Source organism: Mobula hypostoma, chromosome 4 (assembly GCF_963921235.1).
Source record: "Mobula hypostoma chromosome 4, sMobHyp1.1, whole genome shotgun sequence".
Taxonomy (NCBI): domain Eukaryota; kingdom Metazoa; phylum Chordata; class Chondrichthyes; order Myliobatiformes; family Myliobatidae; genus Mobula; species Mobula hypostoma.
Genome location: NC_086100.1, coordinates 73,297,855 through 73,320,353, shown reverse-complemented (window position 1 = coordinate 73,320,353; position 22,499 = coordinate 73,297,855). Strand labels below are relative to the sequence as shown.

At 41.0% G+C, this 22,499-nt stretch overlaps 1 protein-coding gene across 1 annotated transcript in view; it reads right to left on the bottom strand.

Moving 5' to 3' along the window:
• LOC134345953 (opsin-3-like) overlaps positions 1-22,499 on the bottom strand; it is a 79,227-nt gene that overhangs the window by 46,418 nt on the left and 10,310 nt on the right. Inside the window, exon 2 of the mRNA XM_063047300.1 lies at positions 11,350-11,678. Within this exon, the coding sequence (XP_062903370.1) occupies positions 11,350-11,678 (329 nt within the window). The remainder of the gene's footprint in view (positions 1-11,349; positions 11,679-22,499) is intronic.

Genomic DNA, 22,499 nt, shown 5'->3' with positions numbered 1-22,499 from the left:
GGGGAAGCAGGGAGGTGATAGGCAGGAAAGGTGAAGAAAGAATAGGGGAAAACACAATGGGTAGTAGAAGGAGGCAGAACCATGAGGGAGGTAGTAGGCAGCTGGGGGAGGGGGCAGAGTGAAATAGGGGTAGGGGAAGGGAGGGGGAGGGAATTACTGGAAGTTGGAGAATTCAATGTTCAAATTTGAACTCTGAACATTTGAATATTTGAACATTGAATTCTCCAACTTCCGGTGAGTGTTGCTTTGACCCCAGCATCTGCAGAGTATTTTGTGTTTACGATTCATAGTGCCATAATGAAAACTTATATGTCCTGGTGTCTTACAAAATCGATTAACCAGTTTAAACAAATAGAAGAAATTATACAAAATTGAAATTTTATTAAATTTTTAATTCAATTTATATTTTGGAGTAATGAACATGGCCTTGAAACATGAGGTCTTAAGTTATGAATTTAAAGTAATTGAAGCATATCTTTTCTAAAGAGCAATTTAGCGGATATTAATTGTGTTAAAAATCAGAATCAGAATCGGGCTTAATATCACTGGCATATGTCGTGTAATTTACACAAAGTTGCTGGTGAACGCAGCAGGCCAAGCAGCATCTATAGGAAGAGGCGCAGTCGAAGTTTCAGGCCGAAACCCTTCGTCAGGACTAACTGAAGGAAGAGTGAGTAAGGGATTTGAAAGCTGGAGGGGGAGGGGGAGATGCAAAATGATAGGAGAAGACAGGAGGGGGAGTGATAGAGCCGAGAGCTGGACAGGTGATAGGCAAAAGGGGATACGAGAGGATCATGGGACAGGAGGTCCGGGAAGAAAGACAAGGGGGGGGGTGACCCAGAGGATGGGCAAGAGGTATATTCAGAGGGACAGAGGGAGAAAAAGGAGAGTGAGAGAAAGAATGTGTGCATAAAAATGAGTAACAGATAGGGTACAAGGGGGAGGTGGGGCCTTAGCGGAAGTTAGAGAAGTCGATGTTCATGCGATCAGGTTGGAGGCTACCCAGACGGAATATAAGGTGTTGTTCCTCCAACCTGAGTGTGGCTTCATCTTTACAGTAGAGGAGGCCGTGGATAGACATGTCAGAATGGGAATGAGATGTGGAATTAAAATGTGTGGCCACTGGGAGATCCTGCTTTCTCTGGCGGACAGAGCGTAGATGTTCAGCAAAGCGGTCTCCCAGTCTGCGTCGGGTCTCACCAATATATAAAAGGCCACATCGGGAGCACCGGACGCAGTATATCACCCCAGTCGACTCACAGGTGAAGTGATGCCCTCACCTGGAAGGACTGTTTGGGGCCCTGAATGGTGGTAAGGGAGGAAGTGTAAGGGCATCTGTAGCACTTGTTCCACTTACACGGATAAGTGCCAGGAGGGAGATCAGTGGGGAGGAATGGGGGGGATGAATGGACAAGGGAGTGTGTAGGGAGCGATCCCTGCGGAATGCAGAGAGAGCGGGGGAGGGAAAGATGTGCTTAGTGGTGGGATCCCGTTGGAGGTGGCGGAAGTTACGTTGAATAATATGTTGGACCCGGAGGCTGGTGGGGTGGTAGGTGAGGACCAGGGGAACCCTATTCATAGTGGGGTGGTGGGAGGATGGAGTGAGAGCAGATGTACGTGAAATGGGGGAGATGCGTTTAAGAGCAGAGTTGATAGTGGAGGAAAGGAAGCCTCTTTTTTTAAAAAATGGAAGACATCTCCCTCGTCCTAGAATGAAAAGCCTCATCCTGAGAGCAGATGCAGCGGAGACGGAGGAATTGCGAGAAGGGGATGGCGTTTTTGCAAGAGACAGGGTGAGAAGAGGAATAGTCCAGATAGCTGTGAGAGTCAGTAGGCTTATAGTAGACATCAGTGGATAAGCTGCCTCCAGAGACAGAGACAGAAAGATCTAGAAAGGGGAGGGAGGTGTCGGAAATGGACCAGGTAAACTTGAGGGCAGGGTGAAAGTTGGAGGCAAAGTTAATAAAGTCAACGAGTTCTGCATGCGTGCAGGAAGCAGCGCCAATGCAGTCGTCGATGTAGCGAAGGAAAAGTGGGGGACAGATACCAGAATAGGCACGGAACATAGATTGTTCCACAAACCCAACAAAAAGGCAGGCATAGCTGGGACCCATACGGGTGCCCATAGCTACACCTTTAGTTTGGAGGAAATGGGAGGAGCAAAAGGAGAAATTATTAAGAGTAAGGACTAATTCCGCTAGACGGAGCAGAGTGGTGGTAGAGGGGAACTGATTAGGTCTGGAATCCAAAAAGAAGCGTAGAGCTTTGAGACCTTCCTGATGGGGGATGGATTTTGTCAGGACTAACTGAAGGAAGAGTGAGTAAGGGATTTGAAAGCTGGAGGGGGAGGGGGAGATGCAAAATGATAGGAGAAGACAGGAGGGGGAGGGATAGAGCCGAGAGCTGGACAGGTGATAGGCAAAAGGGGATACGAGAGGATCTGCGCCTCTTCCTATAGATGCTGCTTGGCCTGCTGCATTCACCAGCAACTTTGATGTATGTTGCTTGAATTTCCAGCATCTGCAGAATTCCTGTTGTTTGTCGTGTAATTTGTTGTCTTTGTGGCAGGAATACAATGCAATACATGATAATAGAAAAAACATAAATTACAGTAATTATATATATGAAAAATATGAAAAAGAAAAGTAGTGAGATAGTGTTCATGGGTTCAATGTCCATTCCGAAATTGGATAGCAGAGGGAAAGAAACTGTTCCTGAATCATGGAGTGTGTGTCTTCAGGCCTCTGTACCTCCTTCCTGATGGTGACAGTGAGAGCAAGACATGACCTGTGTGCTGGGGTCCTTATTGCTGGATGCCGCCTTTTTAAGACATCGCTCATTGAAGATGCCCTGGATACTATGAGGCTTTCGTCCATGATGGAGCTGACTAAATTTCCAGCCCTACAGCTTATTTTGATCCTGTGCAATCTCTCAGACTGCAACGAAACTGACAGAAATTGAACTGGTTTATTATTGGCACATGTAGTGAGATACAGTGAAAAGCTTGTCTTGCATACTGCTTATACAGATCAATTCATTATACAGTTCTTGATATAGCTCACAGTAAAACAATATTAAAATAAAGCAAAGCAGCTACAGAGCAAGCACAATGCAGGAAGACATTAAGCTGCAATTTCATTCGCAATTTCATTACAAGATTGTTAAAATCAAGATTGTGAGGTCAAGAGTCCATCTTATCACAGAAGGAAAACTATTCAACTGTCTTGTAACAGTGGTGTAGAAGCGATTCTTGAGCCTCATTGTAAGAGCTTTCAGGTTTTGTATCTTCTGCCTGAATGAAGGGAGTATATCTGGGTTGGGTGGGATCTTTGATTATACGGACTGCTTTACTGAGGCAATGAGAACTATAAACAGAGTCTATGGAAAGGAGACTTGTTTTCATGATGTGCTGAGCTGTGTCTACAACTCTCTGCGTTTTGTTGCGGTCACAGTCAGATCCGTTACCATACCAAGCCATGATGCAGAAGATAAAAACTGGTAAGAGGAAACAGGAGCATGTCAAATTTCTTTAGCCTCCTGAGGAAGTAGAGGCATTGATGAGCTTTCTTGTTCTTGGCATCTGCGTGATTCGATCAGGTTGGGCTGTTGATAATTCCGAGGAATATGAAACTCTAAACCCTCATAAACTCAACACCGTTGATGTAGACAGGAGCATATGCACCACTACACATTCTAAAGTCAATGACCAGCTCTTTTGCTTTGCTGGTATTGAGTTTATTGCCTTAACACCATGCTCTCTATCGCCTTCTTGTTCTCTGACTCATTGCCATTTGAGATGCGGCCCAGTATGGTGATACCATCTGCAGACTTGGAAATGGAGTTAGAACAGAATCTGGCCACACAGTCATAAGTGTATAGGGAAAGAAATACAGGGCTAAAGACACAGCCTTGTGGGGCCCCAGTGTTGAGAATAGCCATGGAAGAGGGCAGAGGTGTTGCTGCCTATTCTTACTGATTGCAGTCTGTTGTCCTGAAAGTCAAGAATGCAGTTGCAAAGAGAAATGTTGAATCCCGGGTTTAGAAGTTTGGAGATTTGTTTGCTTGGAATTACAGTATTGAAGGCCAAGTTGTAGTCAACAAGCAATAGTCTAATATAGGCACCATTACTGTCCAGATCTTTCAGATATAACTGTAGGGCCAAAGAGATGGTGTCTACTATAGGTCTCCTTGGGTGTTGGGTGAACTGCAGTGGGTCGAGGTTGGCTGGAAGGCTGGAGTTAGCATTCTGCACTTGAAAATCTCAAATATATACAGTATTTGCTAAACAACCTTTCAGTGTATGTTAGTAATCCTTTCAAACTACTAATTGTACATTGGTGACACATTTGCCATTCTGTGATTAAATATACAGTTACATTTAAAATGAGACTTGGGATGACCTCAGAATATCCTTCTAAAGAAGTGTTCTGGCAAAGTAGTTATGAACTGAATTTATGGTTACAATGTAAAAGAAAGTATGGCAGATGTGGACACAATGATCTTCCACAAGGGTAAATTAAATATCTGATAACATAATCCATTTTAAGGACTGATTGAGGGATAAATACCCTCCATGACATCACAACAAACTTGTATCCTGTTCAAATATTCCTGCTGGATCATCTCCACCTAAGAGGGCAATTGGTTTCAAGAATTGTATAAACACATAAATATATTTGTGTGTTTAAACATAGATGTGTGGGTACGTGGCCAAGTGGCTAAGGCATTGGACTAGCTACCTGAAGGTCGTGAGTTCGAGCCCCAGCCGAGGCAACGTATTTTGTCCTTGAGCAAGGAACTTAATCACACATTGCTCTGCGACGACTCTGGTACCAAGCTGTATGGGTCCTAATGCCCTTCCTTTGAACAATATTGGTGTCGTGCAGAGGGGAGACTTGCTGCATGGGCAACTGCTGGTCTTCCATACAACCTTGCCCAGGCCTGCACCCTGGAGGGTGAAGACTTTCGAGGCAGAGATCCATGGTCTCGCAAGACTAACGGATGCCTTAAACATAAATATGCTTTAGTGGACTTTATCAATCATTCACTATGAGGGATCAATCCAGATCTCAATTCCCAGCATCGTCGACATTTTACTTTTGTACACTGAAGTCATGCAGTATTAGTTCAAATAGTCTCTCAAGCTGTGTCAGCAGCTATTACATCTTTTGATGCGTTGTTTCTTTGTTGAGAAATAAAATTAATCCACAGCCATATGCCTATGGACAAACAAATCAAGCAGGAAACCTGAAGTGCATGAGTATGGATTTAATCAAAAGAATACCTTTTTTTCCTATCTACCATATGTCTGCCTCTGCAGACTTACTCTAGGCCAAGTAAATTCCAATTCTTTAATCTATCCGGTCAATATAGAATGCTCAGACAAAAGGTAAACCTTATGTTCTATTTATAATTTTTTGCATGATCTCCAGTCCCAGCAATATGTAAAGTTACTTCATTCATAAGCCAATGATTTCAACATGAATTACATTATTTTAGGCATCTCTATAAAATATCCAGAAGACCATTCTCTCTTTGGAACAGCACAACTGTAAATGAAACACCCACTGCCTGGCAATTGCACAGTTTGGTTAAATTTTTGTGTATGAATTCCTTGGCATTCTATCAGTGGATCTGTCCTGGGACCAACTTGGAAGTGCCATCTCAAAGATAACAAGGCAGGACCTCTACTTTCTTAGAAGTTTTCATAGACTCAGCATGTCACCAAAACCTTTGACAAACTTTTATAGATACACAGCAGAAAGTATCTTGATTGGTTACACCATGGCCTGGAATGGAAACACCAATGCCCAGGAATAGAAAAGACTACAGAAAGCCCAGTGCATCACAAACAAAGCTCTCCCCACTATTGAGCACATCTACATGGAACACTGCCACAAGAAAGCAGCATACATTAAAGGAACCCACCATCCAGGCCATGTCCCCTTTCTTGCTAGTGACATCAGGAGATACAGGAAGCTCGAGGTCACACATTACCAAGTTCAAGAATAGTTATTATCCTACAACCAAGAGGCTTCTGAATCAGCATGGATAACTTAATTCACCACAATTCACCACTACTCTAACATACAGCCTACATACTCACCTTCAGGGATTCTTACAACTTGTGTACTCAGTATTCTCTTTCTTTGCATGGTTTCTTTTCTTTCGCATTATGGTTATCATGTATTTTATGTATAGATTTTCTTAAAATTCAAATGTTTCATTTTCCCTGTAAATACCTGCAAGAAAATGCATCCTAAGGTAGCACAACGCTATCACAGTTAGAGTTCAGAGTTCAATTCTGGCCTCCTCTATAAGTAAGTTTGTATGCCCTTCCCGTGATGTGCGTGGGTTTCCTCTGAGTGCTCCAATTTCCTCCCACAGTCCAAAGTTGTATCAGTTAGTAGGTTAATTAGTCATTGTAAATTGTCCTGTGATTAGGTTAGGGTTAAATTGGTTGGTTGCTGGGCGGCCCAGGTGGGTAGCCCAGAGGAGCCTGTTCCATGCTGTATTTCTAAGTAAAATCAATAAAAAATTTATATAGGAATCCCCATGTCATTTAACTATATTGTATTGTTAGAAATATGGCATTTAATTTCTACAAAATGATCAGTTTGCCTGATTTGGAGTACTATGGTATAAATATTGCCTAGGACATGTGGGATTACTGCTTTATTATACTGCAGTATAGTGCCATGTGTTTTTTCTTTGAGAGGATTTTCCCTTATGGCTCATATGGAAGAACGTAAGCCTAGTTTACTAAAGCTGGACTTTAAAACATAACTATCCAAACCAGAGCCAACAGTGATACTTACTGAGCCAATGCTGACATGAAAAATTATATTCAGAACTTCATTGTGCTGTTTCAAATCAGCTTTGCATTCAATGATACTCCATGGGTTTGAAAATAAATCTGAAGCAAAAGAAGCATTTTAGTTTAGGTCTGGATCATTGTAATTACCCAGTTGTGAAAAGTCACTGAAGAAGCTCAACTTTGAACAGAAGTGGAGTCAGTGATATGAATTTCAAAAGATGGTGTTTATGGATAGAGTATTTAGCAGAATCAGCTAGGGATGATTTTCTAGGTTGTCCTGAAATTGATTTTATTTGATTGTTATGAGTTCCATAGAAAGAAGGATAAAACCTTTATATTAGTAATGTCACTCAAGCAAAGGTTACACTCCAGATGTGTTAGATTAGCAGCCTTTCTGGATGAAGTACTAGTAGTTTTACAGTTACACCAGTGTGGCTTCTCATTGAAGGCAAATATATCTCATGTTCTGAATGAGAGCTTTGCAACAGCGCTAATGGATACAATACCCAGAATATTAATGGATACTAACTTCCTTTGAAGTGTAACCACCCTTCCTCCTTCACATGTCACTACAATATAAATATGTTTGCAAGTTTTAGTGCAATGTTGCTTTAGTTCCCGTGTGGGCTACATTCTAGTTCAGGGATCCCCAACCAATTTTGCACCACGGACCGGCTTGATATTGACAATATTCTTGTGGACCGGCCGAACAGAGGGAGTGTTCAATAGGGTTAAACTCACCTCAACATATCTTTTACAGTTAGGGTTGCCAACTTTCTCACTCCCAAATAAGGGACAAAAGTAGCAGTCAAATATGAGACTCTTGCGTTTACCCCGAGAAAGACTACCATGACCATGAAGCCTTGCGCGGGAACCTGTGTGCACATGTGTGACGTGCGCAGATGTAATGTGCACATGTGCGTACGTGCCGATTTTTTTTCCACAAATCGGTTTTGGCTTAATCTTCCCGACTACACTGTACATACATTACTTCTACTTTATATAGGCTGTGTATTTATCATATCATTCCTGCTTTTACTATATGTTAGTGTTATTTTAGGTTTTATGTGTTATTTGTATGATTTGGTAAGTTATTTTCTGGGTCTGGGAATGCTCAAAAATTTTTCCCATATAAATTAATGGTAATTGCTTCTTCGCTTTACGCCATTTCGGCATGAAAGGTTTCATAGGAACGCTCTACCTTAGCAGGGGAAATACGGGACAAAGGCGGTCCCATATGGGACAAACCAATGTAACCCAATATACGGGATGTCCCGGAAAATACGGGACAGTTGGCATCCCTATGTTCAAGTTCAACAGTGCATGACAGGGAATGAGGAAAGATGCAGCTGACTCATATCGTTTCCTCACGGCCCGGTAGCACATGCTTTGTGGCCCGGTGGTTAGGTACCGCTGTTCTAGTTGATAGAAGGCTGCTTCCTGTCCATAAGTGGTGTTCTAAATGTACCTCACCCTGAGCTGGTGATTTTATACATGATTATGAAATGTATGATGAGCATAGATGGCCATATAGCTACTGTATGTTGTCAATGGGTAGGGGAGTCTAAAACTAGAGGACATGATTTTAAATTGAGAGAAGTGAGGTAAAGTATTTAAAGGAGATCTGAAGAGTATTTTTTTCACACTGCAGTGGCAGGTATAATCTAAGCATTCAAGCAGATATTTGCACAGGGGCTTGGATTGGAAAGGAATAAAGGGATATGGGCCATGTGCAGGAAAATGGGATTAGTATACACAGGCATCTCGGTCAGCATTGACAAGTTGAGCCAAAGTGTGTGTTTCCATGCTGTACCACTTTCCAATGCTTATAATAGTCAGTAAACTGAGAGTGGATCTTTGCCAGCTATGGAAACTCTCAATGAAAATAACTGTTTTTAAATGCCCCTTACATTCGAAATGGTGAAAAAGAAAATCACAGTAAATCATTTTTAAAATTTACTAAGTTATATTAACTACAATTAAAGCAGTAAAGTAAACAATTTCGGATTTCTTCCTTGTTCCTATTCAAAACTTTGCAAGCTCCCTAGAAACCGGTGGGATTCAGATCTGGCCTGGATCCTAGAAGAATTATCTAGTGTAATGCTCAGAAGTTTAGAGTGTATTTCAGCAACAGTAGTTGAATAATGGCAGTAACAAATGAAATATGCGAAAGGCAGCATCCTCAGTCTCAAGGTGGATGGTGCAGGTATTTATAAATGGGCTCTGAATTTTCATGGGGTTTTCTGAGCTTCTTTGGAGCATAGATTCCTTGAAGTCTGATGAAGACCACCATTCTCTATTTGGTCTATGCAGTTCCTCCTGTTTGTCCACATGGAAATTCTAAGCCATCCAGTTTAATCTTCATTAATACTTAGCCTTAAAAAACAACATGCATATGCTCCTCAGACTTTTACTTAATGGTACTATAGCAGAGCATTTTCCAGTAGAACTCTGATAATCTACTATCTAACCATTCAGAAATCCTAATGGTTCAGCATCTTGTTCACCTGGCTATGTTTGTTGTGCTCCATTCTACTCACCTGGTCACGCAGCACCTGCACTCCATTCAGACTTGCCAGGTCCCTGGTTTCTACGTCCCTTTCCCTTCACCAGGTCGCAGTTTCTGCACTCATTTTCAACTTGCCAGCTTCTCTGTAAACATCCCAGAGTCCCTTTCCCCATTTCCTTTCAAACTTAATGGCATATCTATTATAATACTGCATAACATCTCAAAAAAGTGAATGAAAAAACATGCTGTATTAACAGAAGTATCATCTAATTGGCTGAAAAAATAATCCAAGTTGGCACCAAAGTCCCTAGCACATCAGACTATTAAGTTTTGTCAGTATATGGTAGCTTACTTATCATATGTTAGTTTATTCTTCATTATACTTCTCTTATAAAAAAAATCCTGCAGTACTTTAATGGCTGGATTCTAGGAACAAAGAAAATAGCAAGTCACCATTTAATTTTCATCTATGCTGTCTCCACAGCCAATAGCAAATGACAAAGGCTGCAATTTTGCTGCTGATCATCTAATACGTTTTGAAAACAACTCCAATCTTTTAAAAAGCAACGCAGGTCAGCAGTAAATGACTCCTGCCAATGAACCTTCAAATGCCACCATTTTGTCAGCATTGGGTTAGCAAGTCAGGTATTGTTTTTCTGGTCATTAATGGAGTGCAAATAGAATCCTGTGGTTCACTTTCAGAAATTTGACAATAATAATGTTGGCTGTGTAAAGCTGATTCAAATTTCAAGTTCTTCCCCTCACAGTGACTCCTTTCATGTCACATGATCACACTGACAGAAAGATCAAAATACTCCATCAATTGCAACACAAAAATGTAATTAGTAACATATTCCTTTCTGTTGTTTCAAAAAGCTCATTTGGAAACTTTCCACTTTAAGAGATCTGCCAATATATGTATATCTTACTTGCTCCACATAGATCTAGAATTGCAGACAGTCAAATTAAGTAATCTCACCACCAAGCTAACTTCAGGTTATAATTATAATTCCGCAGCAAGAAATGAGGAGCAGATTGCTGACTTGTTACCGGTGGTTATAGATTGAAGTACGAAGTCATAATTTCCTCACTCTGTCTAAAAGATACAAACCTTCGCCTGGCAAACTCATTGTTCATATCAAATTGGAATATAAATGGGCCAGAATTTACAGGAAACTGCAGACAGTTCTGCACTTTTTCCTTTAAGAATTGACTCAATTACCTTCTGAAAGCTAAACTACCTGCACCAGTATGAGAAGATATTCCAGATACTTATCACTCCCCATTCATTCCATTGCACAACATCAGCATTGCTGCCAAGGTTAATGTCTACCTCTATTCCACATTCTCAACTAAACCCCATTTCTCCAATTTCTTTACAGTCCAAAAATTCATGGAACTCAGCTTTGAACATGCTGAATATTCACAACTCTTGAGCTATAGAACAATCTGAATGACCGATTTCTTATTCTCAGTCTAGTTTCTTAGCTTTTAACGTACTCTTAGGCTGGTATGGCCTGCTTTATTTTATGTAGAATTGCAAATGGATTTGGGCACCTTGCAATCACAAGAACGTGTTCCCTTGTGATGTAAGAATGATCGTTGATGGAGCAGCTAAGGATAGTTGAGCCTAACCACTGCCTTGTTCAAATATTCTGGGATTGAGATAATTAGACTCCAGCAACCAAAGCCACCTTTCTTTGTACGAGGTATGGCTCAAATCAGTAGAGTGTTTTACCCAGCTATGCCTATTGACTTCAGTTTCACCAGATTCACCAAGCCACATTCCCAAAGCAATTGCTGCCTTGATGTTAAAGGCTGGCATTCTCAGCTCATCTTGCTGAATAATGTTTTCTTTTCTCTCTCACCAGCTTATTAGTTTCTCCAAGTTTATACAGTGTTTTTACAGAAATCGTTTGTGTTGATTGACAAAACTACAATGCCATTTTCACCAAACCACTGACTTAGGCCACTCCGAAGTGTTAGCACTTTGCTGAAACTGTGTAATAGAAATGCCATTTACCTTCTTCACTGCCAGCAGAATTTTTCCATAACAGCAGATTATCACCAGAAAGGGGATGACCAGACAGAAGATGAAGAGACACATAATGTAAGACACATTGGCAATGTCTTTTGAATACCAGTTCACAGAGCATGTTGTCCCTGGTCCCTCAGGACTGTAGCTACTCCATCCAAATAGAGGTGGCACTGTCCACATCAAAGAATAGATCCAGGATACTGAAATTCCAACAAAGGCACTCTGGTAGTTTGTCCTGTCCACTTCTGCAACCCCGGTAATTGTAATGTAACGGTCATATGAAAGTACAGCCAAAGATATTAGCGATACAGTTCCTGGTAATAAAAACAAGCAGGTTATTCATATGTTCAAAATTAAATATTAATGTGATATTATTCAAGTGAATAGTCCTCACCAAAATTGATTAATATTGAATTATAAATATTTGGAATATTCTAAAATAGATATAATTTTGGATACATTTCTTTTTTATTCCGATATTGATGATGAAAATGGTTTACTGTCTCTGGAAAATTGTGTTTTAGTTTGTGTTGCATATCAAAATATTTGGATCAGGTTTAATATCACCAGTGTATGTGTTGAAATTTGTTAACTTTACAACAACAGTGCAATACATGAAAAATAAATATTTTTAAAACTGAGTTACATTAAAAATATATATATTAAATAGTTAAGTTAAAATAAACAGTGTAAACAAAAAGAATTATAACTTCGTGAGGTAGTGTTCATGGGTTCAATGTCCATTTAGAAATCAAATGGTAGAAAGGATTAAGCTGTTTCTGAATCACTGACAGTGTACCTTCCCAATGTTCACAACGTGAAGAGGGTATGTCCTGGGTGGTGAGGTTCCAGACTGCTAATCTTTTCTATATTTTCTGTAAGATGATTGTTTTTCTGATAGGAAAGGAATTTTCAGGAAAATTACCCTTGCAAATGTGAACTGTTCCACGATTGTTCTCAAGACTGTTTACAATCAACACTGCCTTTTCCATGAGTCCACTTAAGTGTGGAGAACTTGGACAAGAAGCTGTGCAATAAAACTTAATCCTTCTGAGCCACTTCCAAACACATTTCCAAATCAAGCCTCATCATATACAGTAACCTACCTACAGAGCAAGTACAGGTACTATGTGCTGATGAGTCATAATCCTCGTCCAGTTACATGGGTTTCTGTGGACGGTCTGAATGAAGTGAGAAACAGAAGAGGAAGGTGTTGCTTGTAATAGCAAGTTAATAAAGTTACACGCCTGGCTTCATTACTAATTGAGAGCACTGAGTTCAAAAGGAGTCAGGGAATTTGAGAACGGCTGAAGTCCCTCTAGTAATTTTTTGAGGTAGAGTACTTACATCAGACAAGAGTGAAATCTCCAGCTTGAAGTACAGCAATTTAACCTGTGGTCACAGAACTAATTTAGTTCTGAATGTTGTCAAGATTGTATGCTATTGTTGCAATTTCACGTTCTTGTTTTTATTTACAAAAAAGTACAGATTTGAGAAATAGAGAACAATAAATTAACTTTCTTGGAAATAATTCTGATTTCATTAAACAAATTAAAGTATTGCAGATATTCAAAATCTAAAATAAAAACAGAAAATTTCAGATGTCCTCCTTCTTCAAAGAGAGGGGCTTCCTTTCCTCCACTATCAACACTGTCCTCAACCACATCTCTTCCATTTCACATACATGTGCCTTTATCCCATCCTCCCGCCACACCACCAGGAATAGGGCTCCTCTTGTCCTCACCTACCACCCCACCAGCTTCTGCATCCAGCACATAATTCTCCATAACTTCCACCGTCTTCAATGGGATCCCACCATCAAGCACATCTTTCCCTCCCCCCACCCCCACACTTCCTGCTTTCCACAGGGATCACTCCCAATGCAATTCCCTTGTCCATCCATCCCTATCCACTGATCTCCCTCCTGGCATTTATCCTTGCAAGTGGAACAAGGGCAACACCTGCCACTACACCTCCTCCCTGCCTATCATTCAGGGCCCCAAACAGTCCTTCCAGGTGAAGCGAAGCGACACTTCACCTGTGAGTCTGTTGGGGTCATATGCTGTGTCCTATGCTTCCGGTGTGGCCTCCTGTATATCGGTGAGACCTGACGTAGATTGGGAGACTGTTTCACTGAGCACATATGTTCTGTCTGCCAGAAGAAGCAGGATCTCCCAATGGCCACCTATTTTAATTCCACCTCCCATTCCCATTCCGATATGTCAATCCATGGCCTCCTCTACTGTTGTGATGAGGCCACAATCAGGTTGGAGGAACAACACATTAAATTCCGTTTGGGTAGCCTACAACCTGATAGCATGAACATTGATTTCTCAAACTTCCAGTAATGCTCCCCACCTTCTCTATTCCACATCCTCTTTTCCCTCTCTCAACTTATCTGCTTGCCTGCCTATCGCCTCCCTCTGGTGCTCCTCCCCCTTTGCTTTCTTCCATGGCCTTCTGTCCTCTCCTACCAGATTCCCCCTTCTCCAGCTCTGTATCTCTTTCACCAATCAACTTCCCAGCTCTTTACTTCACCCCTCCCCCACCCCACGGTTTCACCTATTACTTTGTGTTTCTCTCTCCCCTCGCGCCACTCTCCAACTCTCACTCCTCATCTTTTTTTCCTCCAGTCCTGCTGAAGGGTCTCAGCCCAAAACTTTGACTGTTAGCTCTTTTCCACAGATGCTGCCTGGCCTGCTGATTTCCTCCAGCAGTTTGTGTGTGTTACTTGGATTTCCAGCATTTGCTGATTTTGTCTTGATTGTCAGAAGATTCCAGCAATCAGGCAGGTATTGCTCCTTCAGTTGGAGTACAGCCTCTTCTAGTGTGATGAAACCACACGCAGATTGGAAGAGCAACACCTTAGATTCCATCTGGGTAGCCTTCGACTGTTTGAAGATTTCCTAAACTTCCAGTAATTGTCCACCCATCTTCACTATTCCCCATTCCTATTTCCGTCTCTCACGTTATTTCCTTCCCTGCCCATTACCTCCCTCTGGTGCTCCTCCCCCTCCCCTTTCTTTCATGATCCTCTACCCTCTCTTATCAGATTCCCCCCCCCCCAGCTCTTTACCTCTTTCACCAATCAACTTCCCAGCTCTTTATTTCACCCCCTGCCCCCCTCCCATTTGCACCTATCTTCATGTCCTTGTGATTCACTGGCCTGGCGAAGGACCACGAAAGCCTTCTTTATGACCATGGTTTTGGCATTTGTTGCAATTATGTTTCCTGCAGAGCTGTTTCTTGCATAATACTATGCATTATATTTCTAACAAGCTGTGTTTGGCTGCCCAGAGACTTGCTGAGTGACGTTGGGGCCAGTGGAAACGGCACTGACAGGGTTCTGTTTGACTAGGTTGGAATCATATTTCAGGCTCATCAAATTCCGACATTCTTCAGTGATAGCTTGCAGAGTCATATCAGGATCTTGTTTCAGTCTGGCCAGGAGCCGTTTGTGAATGCCAGCATGGCCTGGTGCCTGAAGCCCGCAAATAAAAATCAGACATTTGAATTGTGATTCAGTCATGTTGCTCAGCTTGAATTGTTCACATACAGAGCTGATGACACCAGCGTATGCGATGAAGTCATTGGCATCGTGCTTTTATGTTCTGGTTAAGATTTCTATGCTATGCTGTGAGGTATTTTATTTTAGCAATCATCTTTAAAAGCACTGTGTCCTGCTGGAAAGAGCGTTTTGGCTTTGGCTAAAGGTAGGGGGCCATGTTGTGTCAGCCAATTGTGTCTGCCCAGTGGAAGACTCAAGAGAGCTGGGTGGGATCAGATTTCTGAAGGACTGTAGTCTGGTTTGGGGTCTCTTGGTGAGAGCTGCAGCGAGGGGCACAAGGAAAGAGGCTGCAGAATGCCATTGGAAGGACGGTCCCCATTGCAAGAAGTGCTTTGTGCAGCTGAATATCTCCAAGGAGGAAAGGCCAATAAGCATGAGAGTGCCAGTTTGTTCAAAGGAAGTTTGGAATGTGGAGGGTGCTTTCGTGCAGACTGTGGGTCCAGCACAAGAGTAAAGCAATACACCTCCGACTAATCCAGAAATGAGCTCCAACACTTATGTGCACATTGGACTGGTTTTACTGTAATGGGCCCTTTTATTTTTCTAGTTGTTTTCTGTGACTGTTAGTTAAAGTTGAAAATTTTGCAAATGTACTTCCTTTATAATTTTATGCTACTGTATGATCTCTCATTTCTGAGATACTGATAACTGTGTTTACACAACATTCACTACAACCTGTGTTCCTTAATAGGAACATCCTAACTTTCCTGTTTGGTTGAACCCAAATCATACTGATCCTAGACGTATATTGTTTATGAAATGTGGCCTTCTCGCCCCAAGTCATGTGGCTGTTAGCAGAGTTACCTAATGATTCAAGTTTGTATACAGGCTTGGTGAAAGGGTTACACGAGTTTTAGGCAATGGTAGTGAACAGCGAAGAGAGATACTACTCTACAGACTGCTCAGATAGTCTCGTCAAATGATCTCTCACGTGTTCTAAGGCAGAATGCAGATGAAATAGCCCTCAAGTTCAGCATTTTTTGCAGAAAAGTGCTTGTCTTCTATGAGTTATCTTTACTGGCGAACTCGACCCAAACTATATATTCATAACGTTTGAACCATGATGCAAACATAACTCCTAAAGAGCATTGAAATGGAAAGTGGTAATGGATGCGACAACTGACGCACATGAGTTTTGTTCAGTGTCTGATATCAACATCGTTGAACTCACTGGTAACCTGCTGGTCAAGGTTTCAATTAACCTCAGCTGGGCTGCCTCAAATTGAGCTGGTTGCTGTTGTATAACTGCGCGCAGGTCTTCTACTGAAGTTGCCAAGTCAGTACAGCACCTCAAAGTCACTTTGTTGTGTTGCTTGCCTGTAACTACTGATGAGACCCAAAGCCAAGAGATAGAACAAAGCCAGAACTGGAATTATTATTCTGAAAAATCATGCAACTACAGAATTCACAAAAGCTCAATAGTACATCCCAAAGCATAACTATTTAAATGCTTTACCCAAAGACATTTGAGATGCTGATAGGAAAATGACCTATCAGTGAAAATCAGCCTGGGAACTGATCAATAGGCATTGGCTGTTTCGGTTCACTGTAACACTTCAGTAGTAAACCAAACGAAACAAATTTACTCCAGGGCCAAGGTACAAAACACAGCGCTAACATTCATACAATGCACAAGGCACATATAAGATATCAGTAAAATACAGTCATGTAAAAAAATGTAGTCCACAACCCTGAGTCCATGAATATTGCAGCAATCTGCGGTCGAACACAATATGGCTTGCCTTCTGCTGAGCAAACACTGGGGAGCAACGCCAACTCTAGCTTGGATGCTGTGCCACACCACCGCCGGCACTTCAGTGGAGCACACCGACTCCAATGCTTCTCTCCTGGGCAGCTGTAAACAGGTGACATCGCAGCTTGAGGTCTTGTCCTTGCTATAACCGCGGCCTCACAGCTACCTTGCAGTCCACCAATAAATCAGTGAATTGGACTTGTAGCATTCATACTCAACATCAAAGTACATATATGTCACCATATGCACCATATACAAAAGAAAAGATTCATTTTCCTGCAGGCATATTCAATAAATCAATTATAGATTAATAACCATAATGGAATCAATGAAAGTCTGCACCAACATAGGTGTTCAACCAATGTGCAAGAGACAACAAGCTGTGCAATTACAAAAAAAAAATAGTGATAAATAAATGAGCAATAAATATGGAGAACATGAGATGAAGAGCCCTAGAAAGTGAGTCCATAAGTTATGGGAACAGTTCAGTGATAGCGCAAGTGAATTGAATGAAGTTAGCCCCTTAGCTCAAGAACCTGATGGTTGAGGGGTAATAACTGTTCCTGAACATGGTGGTGTGAGTCCTGAGGCTCCTGTACCTTCTTCCTGAGTGCAGCAATGAGATGAGAGCAAATCCTGGCTGACGATGAATGCTGCTTTCCTGTGAAAATGTTTCATGCCAATGTGCTCAATTGTGGGGAGGGCCATATTCATTACTTTTTGTAGGATCTTCCATTCAAGGGCATTGGAGTTTCCATACCAGGCTGTGATGCAGCCAGCCAATATACTCACTGCTAGAGAAGTTTGCCAAAGTTTTAGCTGTCATGCCAAATCTTTGCAAACTCCGAAGTACAGACGTTGCGTGCTTTCTTCATAATTGCAATTACGTGCTGGGGCCAGGACAGATCCTCTGAAATAATAAAGCAGAGGAATTTAAAGTTGGTGATCCTCTCGGCCTTTGATCTTCCAATGAGGACTGGCTCATGGACCTCTGGTTTTCTCCTTTTTGAAGTCAATAATCAGCTCCTTGGTCTTGCTGACATTGAGTGAGAGGTTGTTGTTGTGGTAGCACTCAGTCAGATTTTCAATCTCCCTCCTATATGCTGACTCGTTACCTCCTTTGATTCAGCCAATGACAGTGGTGTCATTAACAAACTTAAATATGGCATTGGAGCTGTGGCTAGCCACTCATTCATAAGTGTAAGGCAAGTAGAGCAGGGGGCTAAGCGCACAGCCTTGTGGTGCACCTGTGCTGATGAAGATCATAAAGGAGATGTTGTTGCCAATGCAAACTGACTGGGGTCTACAAGTGAGGAAATCAAGGATACAATTGCACAGGAGATATTGAGGCCAATGTCATGAAGCTTATTGATTAGTTTTGAGGGAATGATGGTATTGAATGCTGAACTGTAGTCAACAAGGAGCTTTCAGATTTATGCACCTTTGCTGTCCATATGTTCCAGGGTTGAGTGAAGAGCTAATAAGATGGCACCTGCTGTAGACCTGTTGCGCTGGTAGGCAAATTGGAGTGGATCTAAGTCACTTCTCAGGCAGGAGTAGATATGGTTAATCGCCAACTTAACCACATTAACAGTATCCAACAGGGCCTTGCAATCACAAGAAAAGCAACTAAGATAATGACTTGCTGTTAGATTGCACACTGTTTCTGCACAGTCACCTCTCCCGGACACAGGCAGCAATTTGAGCCACACCAAGTCCAGCTCCTTCAGTTTCTCCACCAAAGGTAATTTTTAAGAAAACTATTAACAGAAAACAGTCACTGTTTATTGCTAGGGGAATTGAATGCAATAGTATTGCAGTTATTCTGCAATTATATCGGGTGCCTGTGAGACCATAGTTGGAGTACTATGTTCAGTTTAGGTCTCCTAATTTAAGGAAGCATGTTAATATTTTGGAAGCAGGTCACAGAAGTTTCCTCGACTGGCTGTCTTATGAAGAACAGTTTGACAATCTTGACTTATACAGGTGGGTATTTAGAAGATGAGCGGGGTCTACTTTGAAATATACAAGATCCTGAGGGGATCTTATTGTGTCCAGATGAAGGGTCTCAGCTGGAAACGTCTACTGTTTACTTTTTTCCATAGATGCTGCTTAGGCTGCTGGGTTCCTCCAGAATTTTGCATGTGTTGCAAATGGATTTCTAGCATCTACAGATTTTCCCTTGTTTGAAGATCCTGAGGACTCTTGATAGAGTGGCATGGAGTGGACCTATTCTTTCACCAAAGGATCTACAACTAGGAATATAAAAATAAGGAAATGCCCATATTTCTTGGTCATTCAGAAGGAGGGAAACTCTTTTTCACAGAGGTTTATGCATCTTTGGAACAAAGGGCAGCAGAAGCAGAGTTTTTGAATATGTTTAAGTGATAGGTAGATCCTTGATATGCAAACTGGTGGAAAGTTACGTATGGAAGGTGGGAATGTGGAATTGAGGATACAGTCAAATCAGCCAATAATTTTATTGAATAGCAGGACATTATCTGAGGGGCCAACTCACCTCTGGTGCTGATATAATTTATATCTACCCAAGAACATACTGGAGGAACTCTCTTTACAGTTTCAGTATTATCAATCCCATAGAGAACTTTCCAGAATAATCAGCCGTCTTAATCTCCTGTTTGTTGCCTGATACCAGAATGATTATTCTGTGATCCCTCTCTCTTCGTAACACAGTGATTCCATATTTCCATTGAGAACAATGCCTACAGGAATTTCATATCAGTGGATGTGCCAAATTAGGCATGTACATATTTGTTCAATATGAATGCTTTACAACACCTTCAGGACAGGATTATCTCCCATATTTCCTGTTGGTCAGACTTAAGCAGAGACATTGGCCATATGTTTGTTGGAAGTGTCATATTATGGAAGACATTCCAGGAAATGAGGGCAGGACACTTCTCCAACAATTTGCTTCAGATTTTCCACTGAAACCACAGCTCTAATCTATTGAAAAATCAATGGCCAGATAGAATTTGTTCAATTAACTCTTTGTGAGCACTATGGCCACTTGTACAATTATAGAATAATATCAAAAAAAATGCAGCAAAGGTAAAGCATTTTTTTCTGAATTCGAACAAAGCATCTCAACTTGAAACATCAAGTCTCTTTCTCTTCCAACCTACTGAGTATTTCCAGCATTTTTCTGTCTTGGTTATTATTTGTTAAACTTTATTTCATTTACCAAGTTGCTGGTGAGTAACGTTTTTAATGATTCATTCCAAGAAGCTCATTTAAGTCTTTAAGCTCGATTAATTAAGTGTTTTTGATTGAGAGGTTTGCTTTTGATGTTTCCTGACTCACGTATCAAGCAGAGATAATAGTGGAACATCATTGAGGATTATTGATGCCAGATAATGAAAGACCAGAGATGGACTCTAGGAACTTGCCCTCTGGTCTGCACCCTCCAATCTCCAACAGGTTAATACAAATATATATATAGGCATTTGTTAGTCTCATGAGACCATGGATTTGTGCCTTGGAAGGTTTCCAGGACATAGGCCTGGGCAAGGTTGTATGGAAGACAGGCAGTTGCCCATGCTGCAAGTCTCCCCTCTCCACGCCACCGATGTTGTCCAAGGGAAAGGCACTAGGGCCGATACAGCTTGGCACTGGTGTCGTCGCAGAGCAATGTATGGTTAAGTGCCTTGCTCAAGGACACAACACGCAGCCTCAGCTGAGGCTCGAACTAGCGACCTTCAGATCACTAGACCAATGCCTTAATGTCTTAACTACTTGGCCATGCACCAACACTAATACAAATATATGCAACATATAATATACAAGGTTACAAGAAGGCTTTGTTTCTACTATAATAATATGCTAATTATTCCAATGTGCTATTTCATATTTTGGTTATTAATTCTTCCACTGCTAGCCTTCTCAATACTTTTACACTTTGATTTAAGAGTTTCGATAACATCCTATTCTGTGTCTCAATCTTGAACAGCTGAGGTTTAGGATTCCCTGGGACTGAAAAGAATGTTGAAATTTTTCCAAAGTTTTCAAAAAATCCTTGAATCTTTTCTTCTGCTGCCTATTAATCTCTTATTATGACAGAGCTCAGAAAACAGTATTTATTTCAGGAAACTTACCTTGTGTATGTGAAAAATACAGCCTATCCATTGCTTTGTTGTAAAGTTATTGACCTGGGAGAGGACACCTACTTATAGTTTGCTTATCCTACCAATGGATCCTCCAAATCCCAATGTCCTATAGCATTATAATGAAAGCTTACATAGCCTTGAGGAGCAGCAACTCATCTTTTTTCTAAGAAGATTAAGTCAATTGCAGCTTTCCAAACTCAATGTGTCCACTATATGTTGGATAGTGCTATCAATTCCATGGTAATCTGCCAGCATAAAACTCTATAAATGCAAGAGGGTCTAAAGCATGTGTACCTTCAAACACAAAAGTACAAACTTGCTAAGAAGCTTCAGCCACTGAATCAACAGCCAAATACGAATCTCCTATAACTCCCTCAAATTTGAAATCATGTTGGATTTCGCCTGAAAGGAGATTTCAGAATCGTGTATAGAATAATGTATGAAAGGATTGGTTGCACTTTCCTTAGTTATTCTTATTTACAGCCACACTGATTTTACTTTCTTAGATTTTAAGTGATGCTATTACTTTTACTTTTAATAAATTTAATAAGTTTATTTCACTGTTTTTTCTATTTTTGAATGTTGGATTATTCAGAAGAATTTAAGCTTAATAACAATTGATTAATGACAAAGCTGAGAAAATGGATTATCCATCTATCAGAAGTTCAACAGGGTGATTTTATGGCTGTTTATTTTTATTGGATACAGAGCATTCTCTACTTGCAAGTCCAGATTTCTGGAACTAAACTTGGCAAGTATGAGGCAATCAGGAATCAGGACTGTAACTGAGAATTACAAACTACAAAATCCAGGCCAATGCACCACAGCCTATGATATGCTTGGTATTTGTTCACAGAAGTACAAGGGTGCAGTTTTTTTTTTACAAAGTTTTTCAAAATGAGTCAACACAGTGGCATAGCTAGTATTATGAAAGAATATTTTGTACTATTGGGTCCAATACACTTTTTCTAAAATGTTTTATAGTTCAAAAGACATTATCTACCATTAGCGGTTCTACTAACAGCTGAAAACCACCAAGGGATTATTGCCACTGCTGCAAACTGTTGGACTTTACTGTTGAAGTTATTGACTATTTTGTTTTTGTTTCTAGTTTTATTCATCTACTGACCAACAATGATAGTTTCAAATTAATCATCGATTATACTGTTAGATGACCAACTGAGTGCAGTGGTGACAGTCGCATTATTCTGTTAACAAGATGGATGACCTTCAATTAAAATGCCAAGCAGACTATCTTTTGCTGTCATCCCCACCAATAAGGGCAAGAATATGAAACTCTTTTTTTTACAGTCTATGCAAAACTAAGGCCATGAGATGATTGTTGGTGCTAGATGGGGTGGTTTAAGAATCTCAGAAACTGCTGATCTTCTGGGATTTTCATGCAAAAAAGTCTCTAGAGTTTACAGAGAATGGTGCAAAAAAAAGCTAAAAATATCCAGTGAGTGGCAATTCTGTGGGCAAAAGTGCTTTATTAAAGAGAGAAGTCAGAGCAAAATGGCCAGTCTGGTTCAAGCTGACAGGAAGGTGACAGTAACTCATATAACCATACAGTACAACAGTAGTGTGCAGGAGAGCATCTCCGAACACACATGTTGATCCTTGAAGCAGGTGGGCTACAGCACCAGAGGACCATACAGGATTTTATTAAAAAAGTGGCCACTGAGTG